This window comes from Nesoenas mayeri (genome assembly GCF_963082525.1).
Source record: "Nesoenas mayeri genome assembly, chromosome: 18".
In the NCBI taxonomy this organism is placed as follows: domain Eukaryota; kingdom Metazoa; phylum Chordata; class Aves; order Columbiformes; family Columbidae; genus Nesoenas; species Nesoenas mayeri.
The window spans coordinates 4492111-4514320 of record NC_137566.1 but is presented as its reverse complement, the minus strand read 5'-3'; the positions used below and the strand labels follow the sequence as shown (position 1 = coordinate 4514320).

Below are 22210 nucleotides of genomic sequence, written 5' to 3'. Positions count from 1 at the left end.
GCATGCAGCTGCTGTCTGTGAGGAGATGCTCAGCACCGATCTGTCCCCATGGACGTGCTGTCCCTAGCGCTGCACACACAGGGGAGGAGGGAGGGAGCACAAATGGGTCCTGTGTCCCCACGAGCATTTAGATTTATCAGCAGCCGCAGTTGGAGCGGGGCTCAGGCCAAGCTGCAGCCTTACAGCCTGGGGAAAATTCAGATCTGGTCTCAATCTGTATTTCTGTAGTTTTGGGCTTGCTGATAACGTGGAAAATGAATCTGATCACCTACAAGCTCAGAGAAATGTGATGTTCAGCCCAGGCTGGAGCTGTTTGACTTGAACCCATCTCTACTTGTGGTTCAGCCATAAACAGACACCTGTTAGAGGTTTCTTAGTAGATGGGTAAAAAATTAAAGAGGTCTTTAAAAAAAAAAAATCAGGAGCCTGTATTTTAAAAATAAATCATTCATATGTATATATGTTCTGTGGATTTGTTCTGTAAAGGCAAACGACTTAAACTAGATTCCAACTAACTTGCAGGGAGAAGACAGACCAGGGAAGGGACATTTGCTGTGTCTCTGCATAGGGGCATGAAGACACCACGCTAGAAAATCAGCCAAAAGGCTTGCTTAAAATGTCTATTTTAACACATAAGCTTTTTTCTCCCCCTTTTATTTTCTTCCTTTTTTAACTGTACAAGATTAAAAAAAAGTGCTTTATGTTTCTGGTCCGCAGGTGTGACCGCGGAGCAGCTCTGGCTGCCAACACCTCCTGCCGGCCTTTCCGCGGGGACTCGGCTCCGTTTGAAGTCAGTGGAAACTCAGAGGTGCTAAAAGGAGGCATTGATTGCTTTAAAAGCATTGGGTTTCCGTGGATAATTGCTATCTCCATATAAATGTTTATCTATCCACCCATCTAACCGAAGCAGCTGAGACCTGGGAGTTGGCATTTGGAGGTGGTTGGGTTTCTCAAGCTGAGTTAGGGAATGGTGGGTACAAACTGCTCATAACCAAGATGCTCTTTTAAAGCAGCTGCCAAAGTGGCCAGAAACAAATCAAAAGGAATACAGAAAAGAGATCAAACTGGCTAGCTTTGAGGATACATTTAATTTTTATTTTAAATCCTAACAAACTGAGGATGGATCTTGTAGGAATCTGTATCTTAAGCTCTTCTTGCTTCTAAGTGCCCTACACAAAGGAAGGCCTAGGTTTGGGTTTAGCTTGAGTCTCTCTGCAAAATCTTGTTTTCACATGGCCTCAGTGAAAGAACAAGCACTGTTGGAGGGGATGTTGTGATCTGGATCCATCATTGCACCAAGCACAGTGTGATAATTAGGCTTGGTGGTGGGTACAACGAGGCCAACAGCAAAAAAACCCAACCCTGTTGAGTTTGATGGATGTTCAATCACACCAGTGCTAAATGCTTATGAGAAACCTCTTCCCTCCAAAACCATGAGGTTGAATATTAAAAGCTTCCAAGGAATCGCCCCTGCAAATGCAAATTTCCAAGCACCAAGATGGGCTTTCCCTGGAGTCTGGGTCTGCTCCGTGATTTAACTCCGCATCTCCCTGAGTTTCCACCGCATTCATCAGGCAGCGTCTGAAAGGCAGCAGCTGGCAGCCTTTCGGATACAACACGTTTTTGTGGCTCAATTGCAAAGTTTTTCACAATAAACAATAAGTTTGAGTGATTTCTTCATCTTACTGTCTTAAATGTTTTCGGTTAAAATAATTTCTTTCATGAGGGTGCTTAAGGAGCCCTTCTGGTGTTGCCTCTGTTTAATAGCTTGCAACCTCCCACAGTACTGCCTACTCTAATTACTCTGATCTAATTAAGAGAGGGGGGAAAAAACAGCATACTACTGAAGGGCTAGTGAAAGGGATAGTCAAAGAGCTGTAGGAAGATAAATGGAGATCATACTGGTGGGGTAATTTGCTCATTAGCACCCTCCTTCCACAAATTAGCCTGAATGGAAGCAGAATGAGAGAGGAGAGATAGAAACATTGATAGAGATAGCGGAGACATAGTTAGAAAGACAAACTGACGTGCCATAGTTTCAAAGACCAAAAAAAGGTTATAAAAAAGAAAAGCAGAAGATTCAAAATCCAATCTGCTTGGAAAGCAGAGAAAGCACCAGAAAAGTCCAGGAGAACAACACTAAAGTCACAGAAAACCAGCGCTCGCTTCAGCCACGGCACAAAAAGCTGGTGGTTTGGCAGGAGTTTCTATAGGGGGTTGGTCTACCTTATAGGCAACGCGAGCCGGGCATTTCTTCCCAAGGCCTAGAGGTGGGGACATGTGTCTCAGCATCTCATACATGTCTGTGTAACTGATGCGCCCGCTGGGAACCAAAGGGAGGGAGGCAAAAGCAAGAGAACACAGAAATCAAACCAGACCGGGTGGGAGGGGGCAAAAAATCAAAGAGGAAGGGGATGGGGAAAAGGGCAACACAAGGGAGCAAAGGAAAAGGAGGAGAGAAGAGGGGAAGCAGACAAGAAAACAGAGATCCGGTTAATCAGATTTCTCAGGAAAGCAAAAGGAAGAGGTGGGGGAAGAGGAAGGTTTCTCGGCTGCCGTTGCTGTTCCAACACCCAACGCATCCTCTGGGACATCCAGAGCTGCCCCCGGGTCCCTGCGGGGAACCACTGATGTCCCTGCCGGGGTGAGGGGTGTGGGGGGCTCGGGTTCTGCTTGCTCTTTGCGGGGGCGGAGGGACGCTGCCCCTTCTCGCCCCCCCAAACCAGTCGATGGAGGGGCTGTTTCACCATGCCAGGGAGGGCTGGTAGGCAGAGTTATGGGACAGGGAGAGACGGGGCTTCGAAAAAGTATTCAGCTTTCCCACAGTGAATAAAGAGTTGGGTTTGCAGCTCAGCCTACGGGCTGTGAGAGAAGCAAAAAGCCAGTCCTAGTGTGTTTGGGACTGCTCTGACTCCAAGCTGAGGGTGCAATTCTGCAAAACCTCAGCCAGCTTGAATCCAGGTTTAACAAAATCAGAGCCCAGCACTCGATTTGCAAGCAGGTGGTGGAAGGGGGCATCTGTTTCTCCCTTACATTTGATGAGGTCCTTCCTTCATCAAGCCAATGTCACCTGGCTGTCTCTGAGGGCAGCTGGCTGTCCTACATGTTAGAGGGAACTGGGAATTGCAGCGATTTGGGAAACAGCCCTTAGAACAGCCCATACTGATGGCATCTACCTTCAGAGCACACTGGGGACAAAGAAAATCCTGCTCTGAAAAACAAGGGATGCAGAAACCACAAGGAATTCTCCTGCTTTGCCCTTTTCTGACTACTGAAACTGGGAACATGACGGTGACAATCTCATTCTGTTTTCCGAGTGAGCTGCCTGCTAATTATACTGTGCAAATCAGTGCTACCAGTCACCTGAGGAGACCTGAGTATACTGTGGCCTGTTAGTAATTAATGTTTAACCCCTGGAAAAGCAGGACAATATTAGCATCTCCACTATACTAGGAGGGAAACTGAGACCTAAGCAGTCAAGTAAAACCCCTTTCTCCATCAGGACAGCTCCAGCAGCCGCACACCAGCCCTGACACGGGTCTCAATTTGTGAGGCATTGATGCAGGAGAGGGTGGGTGGAAGAGAGAACTTACCCAGCCAAAAACATCTATTCCTGTCCTTGGTAACTAATGCAGTTAAAATACCACCCAGGTTTTTATAGCCTTGAGCTAATTTAGAGGCTGCTGAGAGACACCAGTTGTAATTACAGCCAATAGCTTCTCCCTGGCCTCTCTCTTCTGCCCCTGCTCCCTGGCTACAGGTACAGGATCTTATGCCTCCTCTGCAACACTCTTTAACTCTTAACGCCCAACCAGGTGTCAAAAACACCTGGACTGGAGTCAAAGAGAAAAGCCATGGCAACTCCATGCTGCTGCTTCCCCTTGTCCCTCCTTCATCCTCTCCTTCTCCTCTTCATGCAGCGGCTAGAAGAAAACCCAGCCTGTAACTGGGACCCCACTAAGCCCAGTGCCATCCTGGGCTGATTTCTTGGCCAGATCTGTCCTAATCTGCCCCCCCGGCTCCCAAGCACAGTGTACTTCTCCTGGGCCATGGGGCAGGAGGTTGCACTAGATGGCCATCATAGCTCAGGATCTCAGGTTGCTCCCCAAGCAACCTCTGTCTGTTGCACTGTGAAAAGTTCATCCCTTCATCTCTCCCATCCCACTCTGCTGCCCAGGTAACCAGTGCCCAGATCAAATGTTCTTTCCAGCTCAGGAAAAGCTTCAAACATTGGTCATTCAACTGGAGCGACAATCCTAAGGAGCCCAAACAAAACGGACTTGCTATTCCCTGGAAATCTTGGGCTGACATTTCTCTCCGATTTGCATATATAAAGTGCTGAGATGATGCTTGTGCTGCTCTTCCCAACACTTCCCACCTCGAGCCGGCAGGATGGGAGCTGGAGGGTTCACTGTCTCATAAAGCTGCCTGTCTCCAGCCAGCTGGGGTGTGGGAGGAGACGGGGACGCGATGCACGGAGGAAAAAGGAGGCAGTCAGTCAATCATTCCTTTTTCAGGCAAGGGGTTAGTTATATTACGGTTTCTTTCCCGCACCATTTGCGTTTGCACTCGGGAGGAGTCAAAAGAAAGAAAACCAGAACTGAAAATGCTGGAGGGAGCCTCTCAAGTTCCAAACCTTGTATGCCACCCTATGCGGGCACTTCTTTCCTAAGCCCAGGGGTGGAGCAATTACACGTAACAAATTGTACATATCCTTATAATGAATCCGGCAACTGGAAAGAAAACATCAGACGTTATGACAGCAAAAACCGAGAGGAATCAGTTTTTCCCCAGGCAAATAGAAGCTGGAAGGGCCAAAGGAGCTGAAAAGCAAAGTTAGTCTGACAGCAAGTGGGTTTGCAATGAATGAGGCACTTTAACACAGACCGAGAGAGAGAGAGAGAACTTCCACCTGCTCAAAAAAAGCTCTATCCTTGGGTTTTCTTCTGCTAAACCTTCAGTGCCATGTGCCAGGCTTTCCAAACATGGCATCTGGTTACCTTTATCACTAACGTTTTATTCCCATTTGCCTCCAGACAGCCCCTACCCAGCAACCGCAGCCGCCCAGCAAAACCAGACCCCCAGCACACAAATCGCCGATTTGCTGGATTATTCCTGAGATTCAAATGAGCTGGTTAAAAAGAGCTCAGGCACCTCTGCCTTCCAATGCTCCCACCTACGTAACTCCAGCAGAGCTGTACTTTGTGGCACAGACAATAAATAATTAGCTGCAAGTCCAGAAATTGCCATTTCGAGAGCTGTCCTGGCCATCGGCACCGGGAAAATCCAGCCTTCGTTACCAGGAGGTGAAATTAGGCGCCTCGAGGTAGCTTTATGGTCAACCTCATTAACTCCCAACAATATTTTCAGCTAATTTAACAGCAGGATTAGATTTCTTAATCTTTTGTAAGTAACCAAATCATGTACAAAAAGAGCTGCGCTGAACTTCAAAGTGACCTCTAAAGAAAAATGAGATGATTGAGCTTCGTTATGTTTATTTTGGTACATTATATAAAGAAGGCTGGAATATTTTGGAACGTCTCCTTCAATATTACTGCTTTTTTGGACGTGAAAAATTAAGGTCTATTCAAAGTCTTCGCAATCAACTCAAAACTATTAATTTAGAAACAGACCAAATGGAACTGTGCAAGTCTTGGCTGCAGGCCTAATCGCGGTTATAAAAAGTATATTGGTTTAACTGAGTTGAGAAGTTTACTGACATTTTAGAATGGTTTTGTAAAACCAGAGTGTAGAAAATATAAATCAGCAGTTCTCCGAGCTCTCTGAGAGTCCGTGGAAGGCTTGAAAACCAACAGATAAACTGCATCGGGAGGTCACGGCAGCAAATTATGACAAACAGGCATTCTTTCCCTGGTTGTTTAAATCTCTTTGAGTTTTCTTCCTTTCTATCAGCACCCTTTTTATCTCAGGAAGTGGTGAAAAAAGCTCTGGTTTGGAAGCACCTGCATCTACTCCCGCCCACTGAAGGTGCTGCCGGGAGCAACTGATGGAATGGGATGGCAGGACCAGCGTTTCCAGAAGCTCTAAGGAGTGTGCACTGGGGACACAAAAGACTTAAAGCACTCACTCTACGTATCTTGAAAAAAATAACAGTGGATACAAATGCAATTTTCTTCTCTTTCCTTGTTCATCCTTAAATTCAGTGTTTTCACTCATTAACCACAGCCCTGGACCAAACCGCTGCGTGTGTCCCAGTTCTCTCGCTCTCTCTTTATCCGAGTCTGAGGCTTCTGCCAGCTCTAAATCCAACAACTTCCACATACTTACCCCTCCTGAGTGTCACACATCTACAACAACAACTGCTAGCTGCTTTGCTTTGCTTCCTTTTGAATGGTTTTCCCCACAAAACTTTAGAGTGAGTTGGATTTTGTAACAGAAACAAAGATGACATTGGAAACAGCCACACACATTATGCTTAAAATATTATCTATATAACAAAAGTATAACAATACTTGTACTCTTTGGCCGTGCAGCATCTTGCATCGAGGGTGTCAAGCTACGGAAAGTGGACAAACACTAAGCCTTTCTTTCAAATCATGCGATGGTGATTATTTATCATTCCCCTATACATCCGTATACTGGGAGCTGAAATGCTAAAAGGAGACGGCTGACATGGGAAACAAAAATTAGATCGACGTTTTCTTTCAATGAGTTTGAGCAACTAGTGGAACAAACAGCTGAATAAGAACTGGATCCTTTGTCTCTGGATCAAAATGGGGTGCACTGCTGGGAGCCATTCCTTAAAAACCAAATTATTAAGCTCAGTCCACGGGTATCTATTGTGAAATACCATGTCCAGAGCTTCACAGGAGTTCAGCCCAAATAATCAAAGATCTGTTCTGGCCTTAAAAAGTGAATGCACTTCAGATTACTTTTAAATTGTGGAAATGTTAGTCCTACTTCTGCAAACCTAAGTGATTTCAGTGGGACTATTCACACACAGAAAATCCAGAACGTGCCCATGTTTTAGGATCAAGCCTTGAGCATCACGTCTTGGCTGTCCTTTGGTTCACAGTTCTGCCCCTGGTCACTCTGCCAACATCAACAGCTTCACACCAGAGCAAAATGGGAATAAGATTAGAGAAAAACAGAATTAGGATCTTAATATATGACATATTCTGTATTAACAGCTCTAGAAGTGAAAAGGTTTGGGCCCCAAGTGACTCACAAACGTAACCTCTGTGCTCAGAGTTAACAGAGCGAGCAAATCATTCTGTAAACTTAATGTTTGCGTCTCTTACGGGTGGAAAGTTCCTGAACAGATAAGCATTAAAAAAGCACATTGATACTATTTTTTCCCTTGCAGGTGCGTTACTCCTCCCGCAGACGCTAATCAGAGCCAAGATTATTTTTTAAGGGGAGAAGGGGCACTCCCCAAGTTTTGGGTCTCATTGAATTTTCTAGTGGTAAGAGATAGGACCGGATTTGAAAAAGGGAAGGAAAAAGAAAAGCTATTTACTGCCTGCCAAATACCCACAAAGGACTTGTCTGTGTTACAAAGCATGTGGTAATGAAAATCTGCTTGGAGATTACAAGCTGCTAGTCTATGTGCTGTATATTTGCAGGCTCGTGGTATGGGTGGCTTTGAGCTAGTTAAAATCACACACAGTTCAGAGAGACGCAAGCATTTTGGAATAGGTTTACATTTAAAGTTAGCCTAAATCAATTTAACTGAGATTTTAAAGCAGTTTAATTGCATCCTAGTGGGGAGTTTGAGCTGCTGATTATACAAACACTTTCTGCATCTGTCCCTACTGAAGGGAAACAAAAGAGTGAAAAGATTGGAGGAGCTGGAGGCAGCTTCATTACGAGTACAGAGGAGATTCATTGCAGAGCAGCTCGTAGGGAGGAAAATGGATATGAAATCAGCAGAGCTTTAAATGAAAAGAAACAGTCTCCCATCAGGCAAATTCCAAAGCTGCAGAATATCAAGGAAATTGCTGTGACCTGTATCTCGGAGCATCTAGAAATGAAAATAAGCAGGACTGTTGTGCAGTAGCTTTCTCTGGGTAATGGAGAAAAGCGATGTCCTGGTTTTGTTAAAAAACAAGTTTCTCTTTCAGTGAATTTGCCTGTCAGCTAAAGCTTCATATTAGCTGCATTTTCCTGGAGAACCAGATACATGTTTTGGTGAACGTAGCAATGGAATGGGAAGTTATTGATAAGGATGGATGGGCATCTCCTGAGAGGGGCAACAAGAAACAGGTAACAAAGAAACTGACCAACTGTGCATAACATTCCATTCAGGTGAATACTTCATATAAAAGTGGGAGATCATGAGGATCTCATCCTTTTTTTTCCCTTTTCCTTATGGCAAACATTAGGAGAGGACCTTGCTAGTCGTCCCTGCGAACTGAGGCCTAGAGAGAGACTGAATCCAGCTCCGGTTGGCTGCAGAGTCCAGTCCAGGACTTCGGCTGCCGGCTCTGCAGTTGCTGGGACTTTCAAGATTGGTTTTGTATATTTTGTATTATTTTGTATTATTTTCTCTATTCTTATTAGTAGCATTAGTAAAACATTTTTAATTTTTCCAACTCTCTTCTCTCTGTCCTTCTTTCCCTCCCAATGGCCTGTCCTGAATGGGAAGGGGGAGAGGGAGGGACAAAAGGGGGAAAGGGAGGGAGGAGAGGAGGTTAACAATACATCTGCCAGGGTTTTATTGTCACCCTGCAATCATAAACCCTCGACAAGCGATATATTGAAGTCAGTCTACAAGTGATCACTGGTCAAAGCTATCCCCTTATTTTTAAAAAATTCCTTAAAATGCTTCAGCACTCACGTTGGCCCCAGCAGTGCCCCTTCTCCAGAGCCTGAATAACGAAAACCAAAGAGATAAAACCATAAAACCAAACACCTCACCGTCTGGCTGGGAGAAAACCATTTCCTCCTTTAGCACACTCATATTTCAGGAAAATATTATCAGAGGCTCCCTGAGAACTGATATGCTTCCAGAGCTCGGCTTATCGCATTTTCTTCTTACTTATATTTTGCACGTCTTATGTTTCAGCTGCAAGTCCAAAAGCTAAAATATGAACAAAATTCCCCTCTCCAATTTGATGTCTTTACAAGGAGGCTTCCAAGAGCAAAATATCGGGTTTGATGAGAAATGTCTGTTTTAAAAAATCACATTTTCAGCAAACCACCCTAATGCTGAGAAACACCAGGTCAGTCCCCACTGCCTCACAGGTGGGTGAGAGCAGATGATACACCTGGGTCTGCAGCACCTGAGTCATCTGCAAAGCAGTGGGGCTCATCATCTCCTTCTACAGGAGAGACAGCACCTTGAAAACTGGAGTTTTGATGTGTGTGTGCCCTCAGGTCTTTGCAAAGGATTTGTGAAACCATTAAGGTGCTTCTAAACTGGGAGAGAAATGCTGCACAAATGAGGTATCGCAAGGCTTGGCCTCCCAAGTTACCTGAAGTGCTGCCAATGGTAAGAAATTCAGCATATTTTTGTCTCCGAACCGGGATGCAGAAACAAAAGGCAATCAAAGCTTCTGGAAATGCAAAACATCTTTTCTACTCAGCCATTTAGCCAAGATAATTTGAAATTAACCTATTAATTTTTGGCCATGTGTGTGGGAAGGACGGTGCATTTTGCTTTCCTGGTTTGTTTCTTTATATCTATCTCGTGTCTATATGAAGGAAACACCCTTGTAATGACATCAGGTTTGTTCATCTCCATCACACTGTGAGTTAAGCTGGAGCAATTACCTCCAACATTACCTCAAGCTTTGGAGTAGTTTTCCTTCTGGAGCTGGACTAACGTTAAGAACAGGCTGTTAGTGGGCACAGGAATGGTATTTACACACAATGTGTACCCATTTCTCCATGTTTAACAGCGTACATACCAGGCAGCAGGGTCATATTCAGCCCAGACACGAACAAACTCATCCAAATGATGGGGCCCAAGGATGGAAGAGTCTCTTGTCAGGTATTCAAAGTTGTCCATAATCACAGCCACAAAGAGGTTCAACATCTGCAGAGATAGAGCAATGACACAGTTAGGGAGAAAAGAAAAAGAAGCTGGGAGAGGGTACAATTGCCTCAGCAGGGTGTGTGGGTTCTATAAGAAGAAGCTGCACCCTGGAGAACAGAATCATAGAATCATTTTGGTTGGAAAAGACCCTCAAGATGACCAAGTCCAACCTCCATGTCTGTCCAACCCTCCAGGGATGGTGACTCCAGCACTGCCCTGGGCAGCCTGTTCCAATGCCCCACAGCCCTTCGGGGAAGAAATTGTTCCCCACATCCAACCTCAACCTCCCCTGGCGCAACTTGAGGCCGTTTCCTCTGCTCCTGGCGCTTGTTCCTGGGGAGCAGAGCCCGACCCCCCTGGCTCCAAGCTCCTTTCAGGCAGTTCAGAGATCAGAAGGTCTCCCCTCAGCTCCTGTTCTCCAGCTGAACCCCCCAGGTCCCTCAGCTGCTCCCATCACACTTGTGCTCCAGCCCCTCACCAGCTCCGTTCCCTTCTCTGAATTCTCTCCCAGCTTCTCTTCACCATTAAATGAACCAGCTGATAGGAACTCATTCCATCACTTTCATAGCAAGGCACATCAAGAAAAGAACAGCTAGAAAAAACACCCCGTTCTTCAGCCTGAATGTCCTATTTTAGGCTCATAACAATTCAAACCTTCAAAGATCCCTAGCTAGATGAGGGCCAGGACACATAAAAGGCTCCTGTCCCTAATGGCCGTTGTCTAACACAGAGCCCAGCAAAGGCTTCTGGTATATAAAGATTCTTCTCTTATTAAAGCCAACGGAAGCAGCACGAGGAGTTCAATGGGAAAAGATCAAGCTGCAGCCAGCAGAATGGAAGAGCAGGAGGAAATGGGTGCTCCTGTGCTGGATAACAACCCAGGTGGCACAAGGCACCGGGTGTCTCACACCATCCAAGGGTCTTCTTCAGGCCAAGCTGCAGAGCACCGAGCACACAGCCCTGCCTGTGCCTCAGCTGCACACACGGCTCCTGCCCCTGCAGCAACGCGTGTGGGTTCACTCCTGCGGCTGAGTGTCAGGGCCTGGCAGCTCAAACACAGCTCTACACTGCCTGTTGTGATAGGACAAGGGGTGATGCTTTTAAACTCAAGGAGGGGAGATTTACACTGCTGGTGAAACACTGGCCCAGGTTGGCCAGAGAGGTGGTGGATGAACCATCCCTGGAGACATCCCAGGCCAGGCTGGACGGGGCTCTGAGCAACCTGAGCTGGTGAAGATGTCCCTGCTCATGGCAGGGGGGGCACTGGGGGAGCTGGGGAGGGCCCTTCAACACAAATCGTTCTGTGATTCTATGATCAAACAACTGTGCTGGGTTTGGGGAACGAGGCCAGTAGCTCGTGCCACCCCGGTCCCTGGACGCTGGCAGGTCTGAGTGCAGCACAGCCTGGACAAGCCCAAGGATGCCGTCGAAGCGCACCATGCAGTACTGGACAGGGATGAACAACCTGCTCTCGATGAGCTGCTCAAAGGCTGCAGCACCATCACCACATCAGCAGGGCTCACCTATGTGCCGTGAGTACCCCACACATAGATCGGTACCCCCAGAGCATCACGAGACAGTAAAACTTTTGAGACTTTGCCCTTTGATCCCAAGTCTCTTTCCATTGCTCCCAGCTCTGGCCAAGACTTGGTACAGTTTTCCCTTGCTTCTGTACAGCTGTTTCTAAAGTTCCTGTATATTTTTACATTTCAATTTATATTTTTCAACAGTGTAAGTTACAGGAGGAAAATTATGCCAGGCTGGACATCCACAAAGAGCCAGAAACAACATTTAAAAACCAATTCGTTATCCATCTCCCCTCCAATCTACAGTGTAACAACATTGAACAAACCATAAAAACATGCCCTCCTGGCAAGGCTGTGGCTCTGTAATGCTTTAACCACTTGTGGGGAACCACATGTTTCCTTGCAATGAAGTGCCAAATGCATTTTAAGAAATGAGTTACAGCCCTGCCCTGTAGCAGCCCAGCTGCTTGGCTTTCTGCTGCCTGTTTTTGGAGCCCTCCCTGCCTTTGCCTTTCACCAGGGCTCTCCCCTCTCTCTGCCAGCAAAAGCTTTGGGAACAATAATGCGCTTGAAAATAACAACGAGAATGTCTGATGCTGGGTTAAGGATTTGTACAAGGAAAAAAAAATTGGCTTTAAAATACAGAGCGCTGAAGGAATCAGTACAAGGAGCATTAGCTTTGTATAAGCTTTCAGGGCTCCGTGTTTTTTAATATATGCAGAAGAAATAAACCACGGGATGTCAAAGGGGCAACAGAAGTCAGACAAAGGATCTCAGTATAGGGGGCACTGAACTTGGTCTGTCTATACCCAGCATCAGACTGCCACGTGTACCTCTTTCTCCTGGTTAAAGGTTTCTGATTGATAGGAGGAACTGGCTACACAAAAAGTTAAATCTTATATTTTAAAGCTAAGCCATAGAACTGAATTGTAGGTTTGATATGTTGCTTTTTGCTGCATTTCAGAGCCGGGACTTTCATCTCTTCCTGCTTGAAGTTTAATTGGGTCCCTGTTGCTGGTTTTCCATTCCCCTGTCCCAGGGGTGCAGGGAAGTGAACCAAGCCCTGGGAGCAGAGCTTTTCATGTATGGAAGTGATCAGAAAGACACTGGCACCTATTAAAGCTTAGACCCAGCCCCGTATGATGGCACAGATCAAGTACAATAACCCTGTGTAATTCCATGTCTAAAGCTTTCCCGGCACCATTGCAGAAGAAAATAATCATTGCATTTATTTAACAAAGCAAAACAAAACACAAGGCATCAAATAAGTGTGATGCTCCCAGCTGCTTGCCACCAGCACTTCTGAACAAATGTTTTCTTGGCCATTCTCACCCTGCCCTCCCCATTGCCCTTCTTCAAAGGACCGTGCTACAAATCAAGACAAAACCGATTAATGCTTAATTCCAAATATTAGATCCCTCCTGTGGGAAGGAAGATAAAAACCTTCCCTTTAAACTAATGACTAAATGATCTCTTTGGGGATTAAAGGGATTTTATCGCCAGGATGATAAACGGTTTTCAGCGAACCCACCTCGTAATGTTGTATAAATCATAATTAAGGAGGAGGAGAAAGCAAAGGGGTGGGGAGGGAACCACAGCAGACTCCACTTTGGGAGAGGTGGGGGTGGACTTACCAGGAAGGAGCAGAGGAAGATGAACGACACGAAGTAGAAATAGGCAAAATCGCTGCCGCATTCGTTCTTGGTGAGGCCGGAGAGCGGGTCGCAGGCTCTGTTGCTGAGGCAGGACAGCATGATCTCGTGCCAGGCTTCCCCCGTGGCGCTCCTGGGGACGGGAGGGCAGAGGGTGAGCTCGGCCAGCCCACCCCAACACCCTCCTCGCATCATCCCTGTGCCCAATTAACTACAGTAATCAAGAAGAAAGGTTGTCTTCAGGTGGAGAGGCTGTCTTTACATTAGGAATCTGAAGTGCTGACACAAAATAAAGAAGGAACATTTCCCCCTGTCACAGAGGATGTAAAAAAACCTGAGCAGGCTCACGCAGGCTGAGCTTCATTGGTTTTGCAGAGAATAAAACCAGACTGATTTAAACACAGCAAGTGCAAAGTGCCAACGTGAGTAAATAGAGTTTAGATTGTTTCCCCTTCTGCCCTGGTGCTGGCTGCAAACACAAGGGAGATGAAGGGAAACAAAGCCAGGATTTTCCACCCCAATCTCTTATTTCCTTTATCAAGCAGATACAGAAACACCAGGTTGGTCTGGTTGGTCACAGTGGCTTGGGTCCTATTTTCATGAGTCTCCTGGGTTTTCTTCATCATTTCCCTCCTTCCTTTATAACTTCTGTTTCTACTAAAGGGAGAAAAATAGCCAAAAGAAAACACTTTGCAGTCCCAGAGGGTCTGTCCTCAAAACAAATCATCCCCTGCACTGTAAACAGATGGATCAGAAGGCAGGGCATCCCCATGTTCCCTCACTCTGACTTCCTACATAACCTCAGATTTATCCCCCCATAATTTCTGCATCACACTCAGAGATGCTTTTAGTGGTGTCTCTCTGCAGCCCTACGAGCAGCCCGACCTGTGCAGGGCTGTTCACAGATCTGGCTCACAAACCTTCCCTCTGCTCTCGGAGAAAACTTGGTACTCAATGTAAACTCCAGGCTACTCTGAATTATATGGCAGATTCCATCCCCTCAAATATGAGTGCAGAAGCCCCATTCCCTTGTGCAGAACCCGCTCCTGCTGCCTCTGTCCTCTCCATCCCACCGCGGCTGCCGCCCAGGTCTGGAACGGGACTAGGAGGTCTGGGACACCAGACCGAATAATTATCCGGTTTTATTAAAACTCGGAGTTTTGAGTCGAGTGATTATTCTGAGCTAGAGAGGGCTAATTGCATTTCCATCTGGCTTCACAGAAACCATGCAAACCAAATCCCAGGCATGATATCCAGTTACAAGCGCTGCACAATCCGCAGAACTGAGCCTTGTGGGGCCAGAGTGGTTATTAACTGCTGGCTCTCCACACCACACGGCTGGGTAAGTGAAATCTTCCCCCAGCTGTCCCCATTTGGAGCAGGGCCCACATTTCATTTTTGCTGGGCCTGAAAATGAAAATTTGTCATTTCCTTGCTTCCTTGTCATTGGAAAACTCTCTGTTTCCAGGCAGAATGAACCCAGATGGAAACACTTTCACTCTGAAGCAGGGGTGGTATTGATGTATGAAGCATTAACTTGTTCGTAATGCAAAAATGACCAATTAAAGGAATTATTCCTTAAAAAATAAAAAGTAAGCTTCACGACAGGAACCACATTGATCAGTTAAATTAGGGGGTTCCTGTTTTACATTAATCTTCTACCTGAGCTGACATGGGGTGCCGCAGCACTGGGTGTCACTTTGTGGAGATGCTGGTGTGTTGAATCAGATCTGTCATACTCAGTGATACTTCACACCCCTAAATCTCAGTAGCTAAACTGGCACATGGGGAGAAAAGGACTTATTTATTGCTCACATGCAAGTCTTATCGTATTTTATTCTCTATTTACCTGAACAGAAGCATCAGGGCTTGGAGGAAGGTACGGAAGTTATTGTGCCGATTAATGGAGGTTTCATCATCTAGTGCGATGTTACCAAACACCTGTGCAGGAAACAGAAGGGATTCAGGCCAAATGCACCCTCACGTTGAATTTGTCAGCAAAGGCAGATCAAGGGGAGTTGGAAACAAAAAAAGGCAGGAAAATAATTGGGTCTGGTTCAAGGGATCTCAAAAGGCAGAATAATTTCTGTGCTGAAGAGGGAGATAAAAACACGTTGTAGAGATCAAATGGAGAAAAGAATCGGTTAACGTGCTTTGTCTTCATGCAGACCCTTTCCAACACCACAGCTCAGCTCCATCCCAGGCCAACAAAACTCTCTTATTTATTTCAGAAAGGTGCTGGGAGATGCTGCTCCCAGCATCTTGCTGTGCTGTACCCAGGTTTGTCCCTGCCTGTGGGGACACAGCTGCCCACCGCTATCCCTAGAGATGCTGTTCTGCCACTTTGCCTGCCCATGTTCTCCCTTGGCATCCCCAGAAATATCTGTACACCCAGGGCCACGTTCAACACAAGTTCTGGCAATAAGGGTAGCAAAAATGGCATTTTTCGTGCTTCTGATTTACCTGACACGGGACTTTCACCTTGTCCTAAGTCAGGTGTTGATCCTGCTGTGCAGGCAAGAACCCATTTGCACCCTGAACCAGTGGGAGAAAACCAGGTGACTTATGGTCAATATTAAAGCTAAAATTTTACCTGCATGCCAATAATGGCATAGATGAAGAAGAGCATTGCAATGAGGAGACACACATAAGGCAAGGCCTGTGGAAAAGGAGAAGGTGGCATTAGTGACAGCAAATGCATGTCAGCTGGGAGCATTTAATTCATGGTCAGCACTCGGTTTTGTGATATTTGCCCTTCAGATGAAGGAACTGGGAAGAGAATATGAACAATTCTGGCAGCTTTCAGGAGACAAACCCCTGGAGCCAGGTTTTCATTGATCACAAAACAGTCTGGGCTTTCTATACATCCTCACAGGCAGATAAGCAGGGAAAACACAATAAGAAGCTCTGCAGCAAGTGCTGGAGCTACTGGCAGGCACCGGCACTTTCTATGCATAATTGTACAAACATTAATTTTTAATGACCTTGCTGTAAATTTAGTATGAGAAAAAATGTTCATCCAAGTTCCTGCTCTGAAATGGGCACAGACTGCAACTCCAGGGAGAGAAAAAGATGTGGAATTTTAGCAAGATATCAGTGAAGGCTAAAATGTAATTATGACACCCGAGCTGGGAGTAATAGCTGCTTTCCAGTCAGGTTAAATGAATGGGTAATTAATGTCTCTTAATTAGTAAATAGCTGAGAAAAATGAGAAGTCTTGTTCTAGGGCTAGACTCCTGTTGCATTATGCTAATACCTGCATCCCAAGACTTTGCCATAGGGATTTTGTGGTAGTTTCAAGGGCAAACTGAGCATTGCATACTTGCCGCGAGTCTGCATCAGCAGCTGTCCGGCTTTCAGCCTCATCTCCCAAAATGCTCAGCACCTATAGTGCTCTGGGTTGCTCAGTGCAAACTCTTATGCAGCATTAATATTCCTGTAATTGCTTTGTAGAGGTGCAGAAAGGCCGTTCCCTTGGCAAGGGGAAGCTCTTTGACACTCAATGGATGATGCTACAGATGTGCCAAGCGTTATCACCTCCCCATGTCTCTTCCCTGCCTCCCACCTGCCTAAAACTCACCTTAAAAGACTGCACGAAGGTCCAGAGCAAGATGCGGATAGTGTAACCCTGGCGAAGGAGCTTGATAAGTCTGGCTGCCCTGAAGAGCCGCAGGAAGCTGAGGTTGATGAAGTTGTCCTGCGGAAAGTAAAGGGTTTGTGTCCTTCAGCAATTAACGCGCTTGGAAACCACAGCCCGCAAAAAAGAAATTAAAATTACCAGCTTCACGATCTAAGCAGCAAATCGGCCACCAGAAAACCTTCCAAAAGAAACATTCGTCAGTGCAGATCACTCCACATGCAGCAAGTATGAGAAAATCCCTCTCCACAAGAGCCCTCCCCTCTGCTACTGGGTCAACGATAGAAAAGGAAAAGGGCCTTTCACGCTGTCCATGGAGGTCTGGTTTTCTTTGAGTAAGGCAGATTTTCTCCCTCTGAAGACTCAGGGAGAGGTAATGGTGCCATATCATGATTTTATAAAGAATAAGGTTGTTTTGAAGTCTTGGTCAGCTTGCTTTCTACAATGCATTGAACTTAAGCCAAGACAGTTGCAAGGGACTGTGTGTGCAGCCTCTACCATAACAAAGAATGGCATTGTCCAGTGAAGATTAAAACATCCTTGAAAGAATGAGGATGTTTTCTAACCTGGAGGTTTTAAATGTTTATACACCATGAGACTGGACAAGCTTTTCAAGGAGAAATGGCACCAGAAAGACTGTTTGGAAGACGGATCAATGGCAGCAAATCAATTGGGGAGGCTGAGTGTCCAACAGCAGGAGGGTGCCTTAGGAACCTGCTGGGTTTTTTAATCAGTATAAAATGTACCTTCGCAGGTGGATCAAAAAACTGCTGGAGACAGATTCTGATTTCCATTTGTTTTGTGTGATTCTTCCCACTCCGCACCCCGTTTTTTTCCTGCCTTCAGGGAAAAGAGGTTGCTTGCCCCAATGAGCTAATCTAGAGAGGGTTCTTTCCAAAACAAAACATGCAAAAGCCAGATCCCTCTTGCCCTCCTATTTTAAGGAGATCAAAAATATCCCCCCTTTCCGTACTGATTCCAATTCACTTATTTGTGAATCTCTGTTCACAGCCACTTATTTGACTGAGTTAGCTAATGAGAGAAAGCATCCCACTTGAAACTATCAAGCAGTGGAGTGGAAAATATGACCATAAGGAGATCTTGTTGATAGAGATAAGCAAAAATAGTCTTTCCCTTGTATTATTGTTTTACCAAAAGACACCCAGTCATATTGAAGTGACCCACGTTGCTTGCTCATTTAGCTACAGAGCTCTCGCTGAATTTGGGGGGGCTTGTTGGATCTATTCATTTATTCAAGTGCCAGCTCAGTTTTGGGGCCATTAGCATTGCATTCCACCAATCCCATCAATGAGTTCAAGAAATCAGTCTCAGGCATGCACTCGGTTTCTCTCACGTTAAAAACGCAAGCAGCTCAGAGTTAGGCACAGACCATATATCAGACTCAATCCTCAAATAAAGAGAAAAGAGAAAAGCATAGGTATGTTCAATGAAAGAGCGGACAACACTGAGCTCATTCAAGCCAGCAACAGAAAGCAGCTCTGGCAGGCAAAACACAAGCGAGGATTCCCCTGGGTTGCTCAAGGTCAGTAAAACAGGCGCTAAAAATTCAACGTTTGTCTCTTAGCATCAGCTTCTGTGTTATTTTTCACACCGTTTACATTCCCTTCACCGGCTGAACTCACCTGAGCAGGTAAGGGACATCAGAGTGGTTCCGAAGAATGTTTACCAATATGATGATAGGTGCTTTATAAATATATATAAATATAAATATGTATCTATAAGACCTGTGTTGCAGAGCTGGACCATGGCTGGATAATGGGTCCATCAACAACCCGTTCCTTGCAACCCCCGTGCTGTGCAGGCTGCTGCATCTCCACAGGGTTCGGAGCAGGGCGGAGGTTTAACCCAGAGCCCATTTAAATCTACAGAAAGTCTCCCCACCAGCAAGACCTGGATCAGACCTAATACAAAATGATCATGGCACTTGGGCATCAGGCCTGCAAGTCTGACAAGTTATCACGTTTGGAGCAAGGCTCAAGCCAGGTCTCTTCCATGCACCAGCCTAAGGAACCTCCAAGGAGCAGGTGCAGAGGTAGGATCCATCTCTCCATGTATGAACCTGCCTTACCTCCCTCTTTCCACCTTACTGTAGCTTAGCAGCAACATTGTTTTGCTCAGACTTTGCTCTAATCTCTTAATCACAGCTGACATTATGCTAAACAGCTGCTTTGGTCTGGGCTGACTGCAAGGTGACGCTTAGCACAGGGTATGCCCGCACTACATGAGGCTCTATACAAGGTCTGTATGAATGCAGCACGAAGCAGGGGGCTCAAAACTGTGTAGTTGTGTCTATAACCCCCCACTTCCCGGGATTTGGAGGGACAAACAGCCCATAACCTTTTTCTTTCTCCTCCCAGCCCCAAACCCCCATTTGACTCATGCGTTGCTATTTCCTAAAGGGCAGCAAAAGCCTCCACTCCATGGTGAATCACTCGCAACCCAGGAAAATCCCCCGTCACCCACATCCCCAGACTGTTCGAAGGACGGTTCTCCGCGCTGTTCATAGGGAGGCAAAGTTACACACGCCCGTGATGGATGGAAGGGCTTGGCGTGTGTAACCCTCAGCACACCGCGTAGAAAACCAGTCCTTCGACACCTCCACCGCCCAGGCAGGAATTAGAACTGCATGCAGTTAAAGGGGAAACTCCACGTTGCGATATTTCTTGTGCATAACAGTGTTTTGCACCAACTCTCCCCCCACTTCGCCACCTTAGCAAGATCGATCTTTCCAGGTTGTTGTTCGCTTTTCTGTTGCACAGATGCTAACGGCTGACCGGCGCTCACCGGAGCTTTATGATCCACCTCAGGACTAGAAATTACGTTGGAAAAATGTTTCCCCCTGGCCTGTCGCTATTTTCCTAAAAGAGGGGGCTCTGGTACCCCCAGGGGTCTGTGCCACCGCTTCCCACGCCAGGAGTGTGACCAAAGCTCAGCCAAGTGATGCATCTCTGGAGTAAACTGCAAAGCCAGAGAGAAACAGAGAGCAGACATCACGGATAAAGAACCGGCACCGATTCTTGTCCTGCCATGTGCAGCCTGCTCTTTTACTCTTTCTTAGGGTGTTTTTCCACACCAAAAAGTACAAAAGACATGAAAAATAGGGTGCGCAGCCATCGCCTGCATCTGTTCCTCCAGCACCTTCAGCAGCAGAGTGGTTTCCTCCCCAACACGGTCCACAGGGATGCAGAACAAATTCTGTCCTGTACACCAGTGACAAAAAAATCCCAGTTCTGTGGATAGGTGGTTTGGATTTTTATATCCGCAGTGGGAATATGTGGTTTTCATGGCATGGCTGGACGTGTTCCGCAGGATTTAATGAAGGAGTATTACGTTGTGCTGCCACAAAGCAAACAAATTGGCAGAAGTTGAGCTGCTCATCCCTGTTTCTTCCTGCAGCCCGGTTGCAGAACATAACCAACCCCTAGACTTGAAACTTCACATTTCTGTCCTCAAAATGAAGGTCTCACCCAAAATTACAAAGAATCGTGGGCAGAGGAATCTGATCCAGCCAAGAACAGGGTCACTCAGGCAGCTTTGGCAGCTCTCTTCATCTGGCATCAACAAGAATGAAGCTGTTCTGCTAAGGAACTGCCATCAAGGAAAGGATTGTGTTCCCATTTAAATGTCCGTCTTCGCTTCCTCTGAAGCCCGAGGAGAACCCTTGATAAATTTAAGAGGTTGAAGACTTTTACCACACTTAACTGAGTCCTGGGGGCCCTGCCATTACACAGTATCACATCATGTCCTTTCATCCTGAGCCAGGAACACTGGAAATAGGATTTTATGTGTGTGATGCCCATATCTCTCCTTGTTCCCCACGACCTTTCAGCTTTGGTGCTGCTGCTGCAGTCACTGTCGGCTCCTGCCGCCTGCAGCAGAAGGAAGGAGGCAGCTCCCAAGGACAACCTGGTGCTTCAGAGGTCTGGCTTGGATGCTGAGTGACAGGAGGAGCCTGGATTTGGATGCATGACCAGAGTCTGCAATCCGAACAAACTGCAGGATGAGCATTTAAATCTTTAACCTGTAAAATTAACAGCAACAAGGCCCAAATCTGGCCAAATGGAGAGAAGCTGATTTTTTTCCAGTATATTTTCATGTGTGCAGCTGATGCCGGAGCACTTATTTGTGCTGCCTGGGCCACGGGGCAGAAGGTGACATCTCCAAAGACAGCTCATGATGACATCTCCAAAGACATCCCATGACGATATCTCCAAAGACATCCCCTGACGACCCTCACAGCCCCCGCACATCTGTAACGCTGCCAGAAGCACACAGAATTCCCTTCTCAGACTGCGCTAGGCAAACTTCTAACTTACACATTGTCATTTTCTTCTTTCCTAGCAGAAAATGCCCTCCGTGGAGCACACCCGGAGCTCATTTGCCGTCTGCCGTGAAGATTTGCTCTGATTTGTTTCTTAACAGCAACTGTGCAACAGAAAGTCCAGATGTCAATGCAGCTCCAAGAGCTGTTGTCAGGTGGCCAAGCAAGTATTTTTCATAAGCTTATGGTCTCATTTGTGTTATTAACCATAGCCAAGAATGGAAGAATATATGTATTTTTAGACTGTATTTTTCTTTATTCGTCCTCTATTGCTTAATTTATGATTTTCAAAGACAGGGGCCAGTATTTCCAAAGGTGTCTTTGGAATCAGGCACTAAATTCCCAGCGGGATTTGGTTCCCAGTGTTTTTCAGCCCTGTTCATAACACGGCTTATGCATTTTACTTGAGATGTTTGCTTTTTGATCCAGGGACTCTGTGTCCACTGTGGTGGCAAAACGCGTCTATGTGCTGGTATCACAAAGAGTTTTTGAAGTTGAATAGAAATCGCTCTTTCCTATGAATTCTTGTTTGATTTGAGGGAAGCAAGTCTGTAATAACTTTGATTTCTTTTTGCCTTACAATACAGTGCAACCCATGGGCTTAGAACACCTGTAAGGCTGTTCTCTTAAATGTACAGCTTCCCTTTGCAGAAAGCTCAATACATCTAATAATAAAGAACAAAATTGGGTAGCACCACTTACAAAACGAAGGGTTCCCCAGCAAGCTCTACTCCACGTCATCCAGATGGGTTCTTCCCTCCTATTCTCATTCAATTTTCCACCAAAATAAAGCAAGTGTCAGTCTCCCCTTTATCATTGTCGGGTGTAACAAACAGCGGAGAACAGGCTATTGGTAACTGCATTTGCCTCACGTCACCAATTAGCCAAGGGGAAGGAGATGCAGAACAGAAGCCAGTTTTGAGGCACGCTGCAGTGAGGCTTTTTCACCAGTGCAATCGGAAATCTCATCAAAACGAATTAAATTAAAGGAAAACGAGAGAAAATAAAAGCAGAGAATTTAAATAATTGTTTAAATTCAATGAAACCAACCGT

The 22210-nt window shown here is 46.0% G+C and overlaps 1 protein-coding gene across 1 annotated transcript in view; it reads right to left on the bottom strand.

The window, feature by feature from the left end:
* LOC308047465 (voltage-dependent N-type calcium channel subunit alpha-1B-like) overlaps positions 1-22210 on the bottom strand; it is a 270800-nt gene that overhangs the window by 20222 nt on the left and 228368 nt on the right. Inside the window, exons 33-38 of the mRNA XM_080355981.1 lie at positions 16759-16875; positions 15772-15837; positions 15028-15119; positions 13161-13311; positions 9873-10000; positions 4637-4733 (exon numbers count right to left, since the gene is read on the bottom strand). Coding sequence (XP_080212107.1) covers positions 4637-4733; positions 9873-10000; positions 13161-13311; positions 15028-15119; positions 15772-15837; positions 16759-16875 — 651 coding nt within the window. The remainder of the gene's footprint in view (positions 1-4636; positions 4734-9872; positions 10001-13160; positions 13312-15027; positions 15120-15771; positions 15838-16758; positions 16876-22210) is intronic.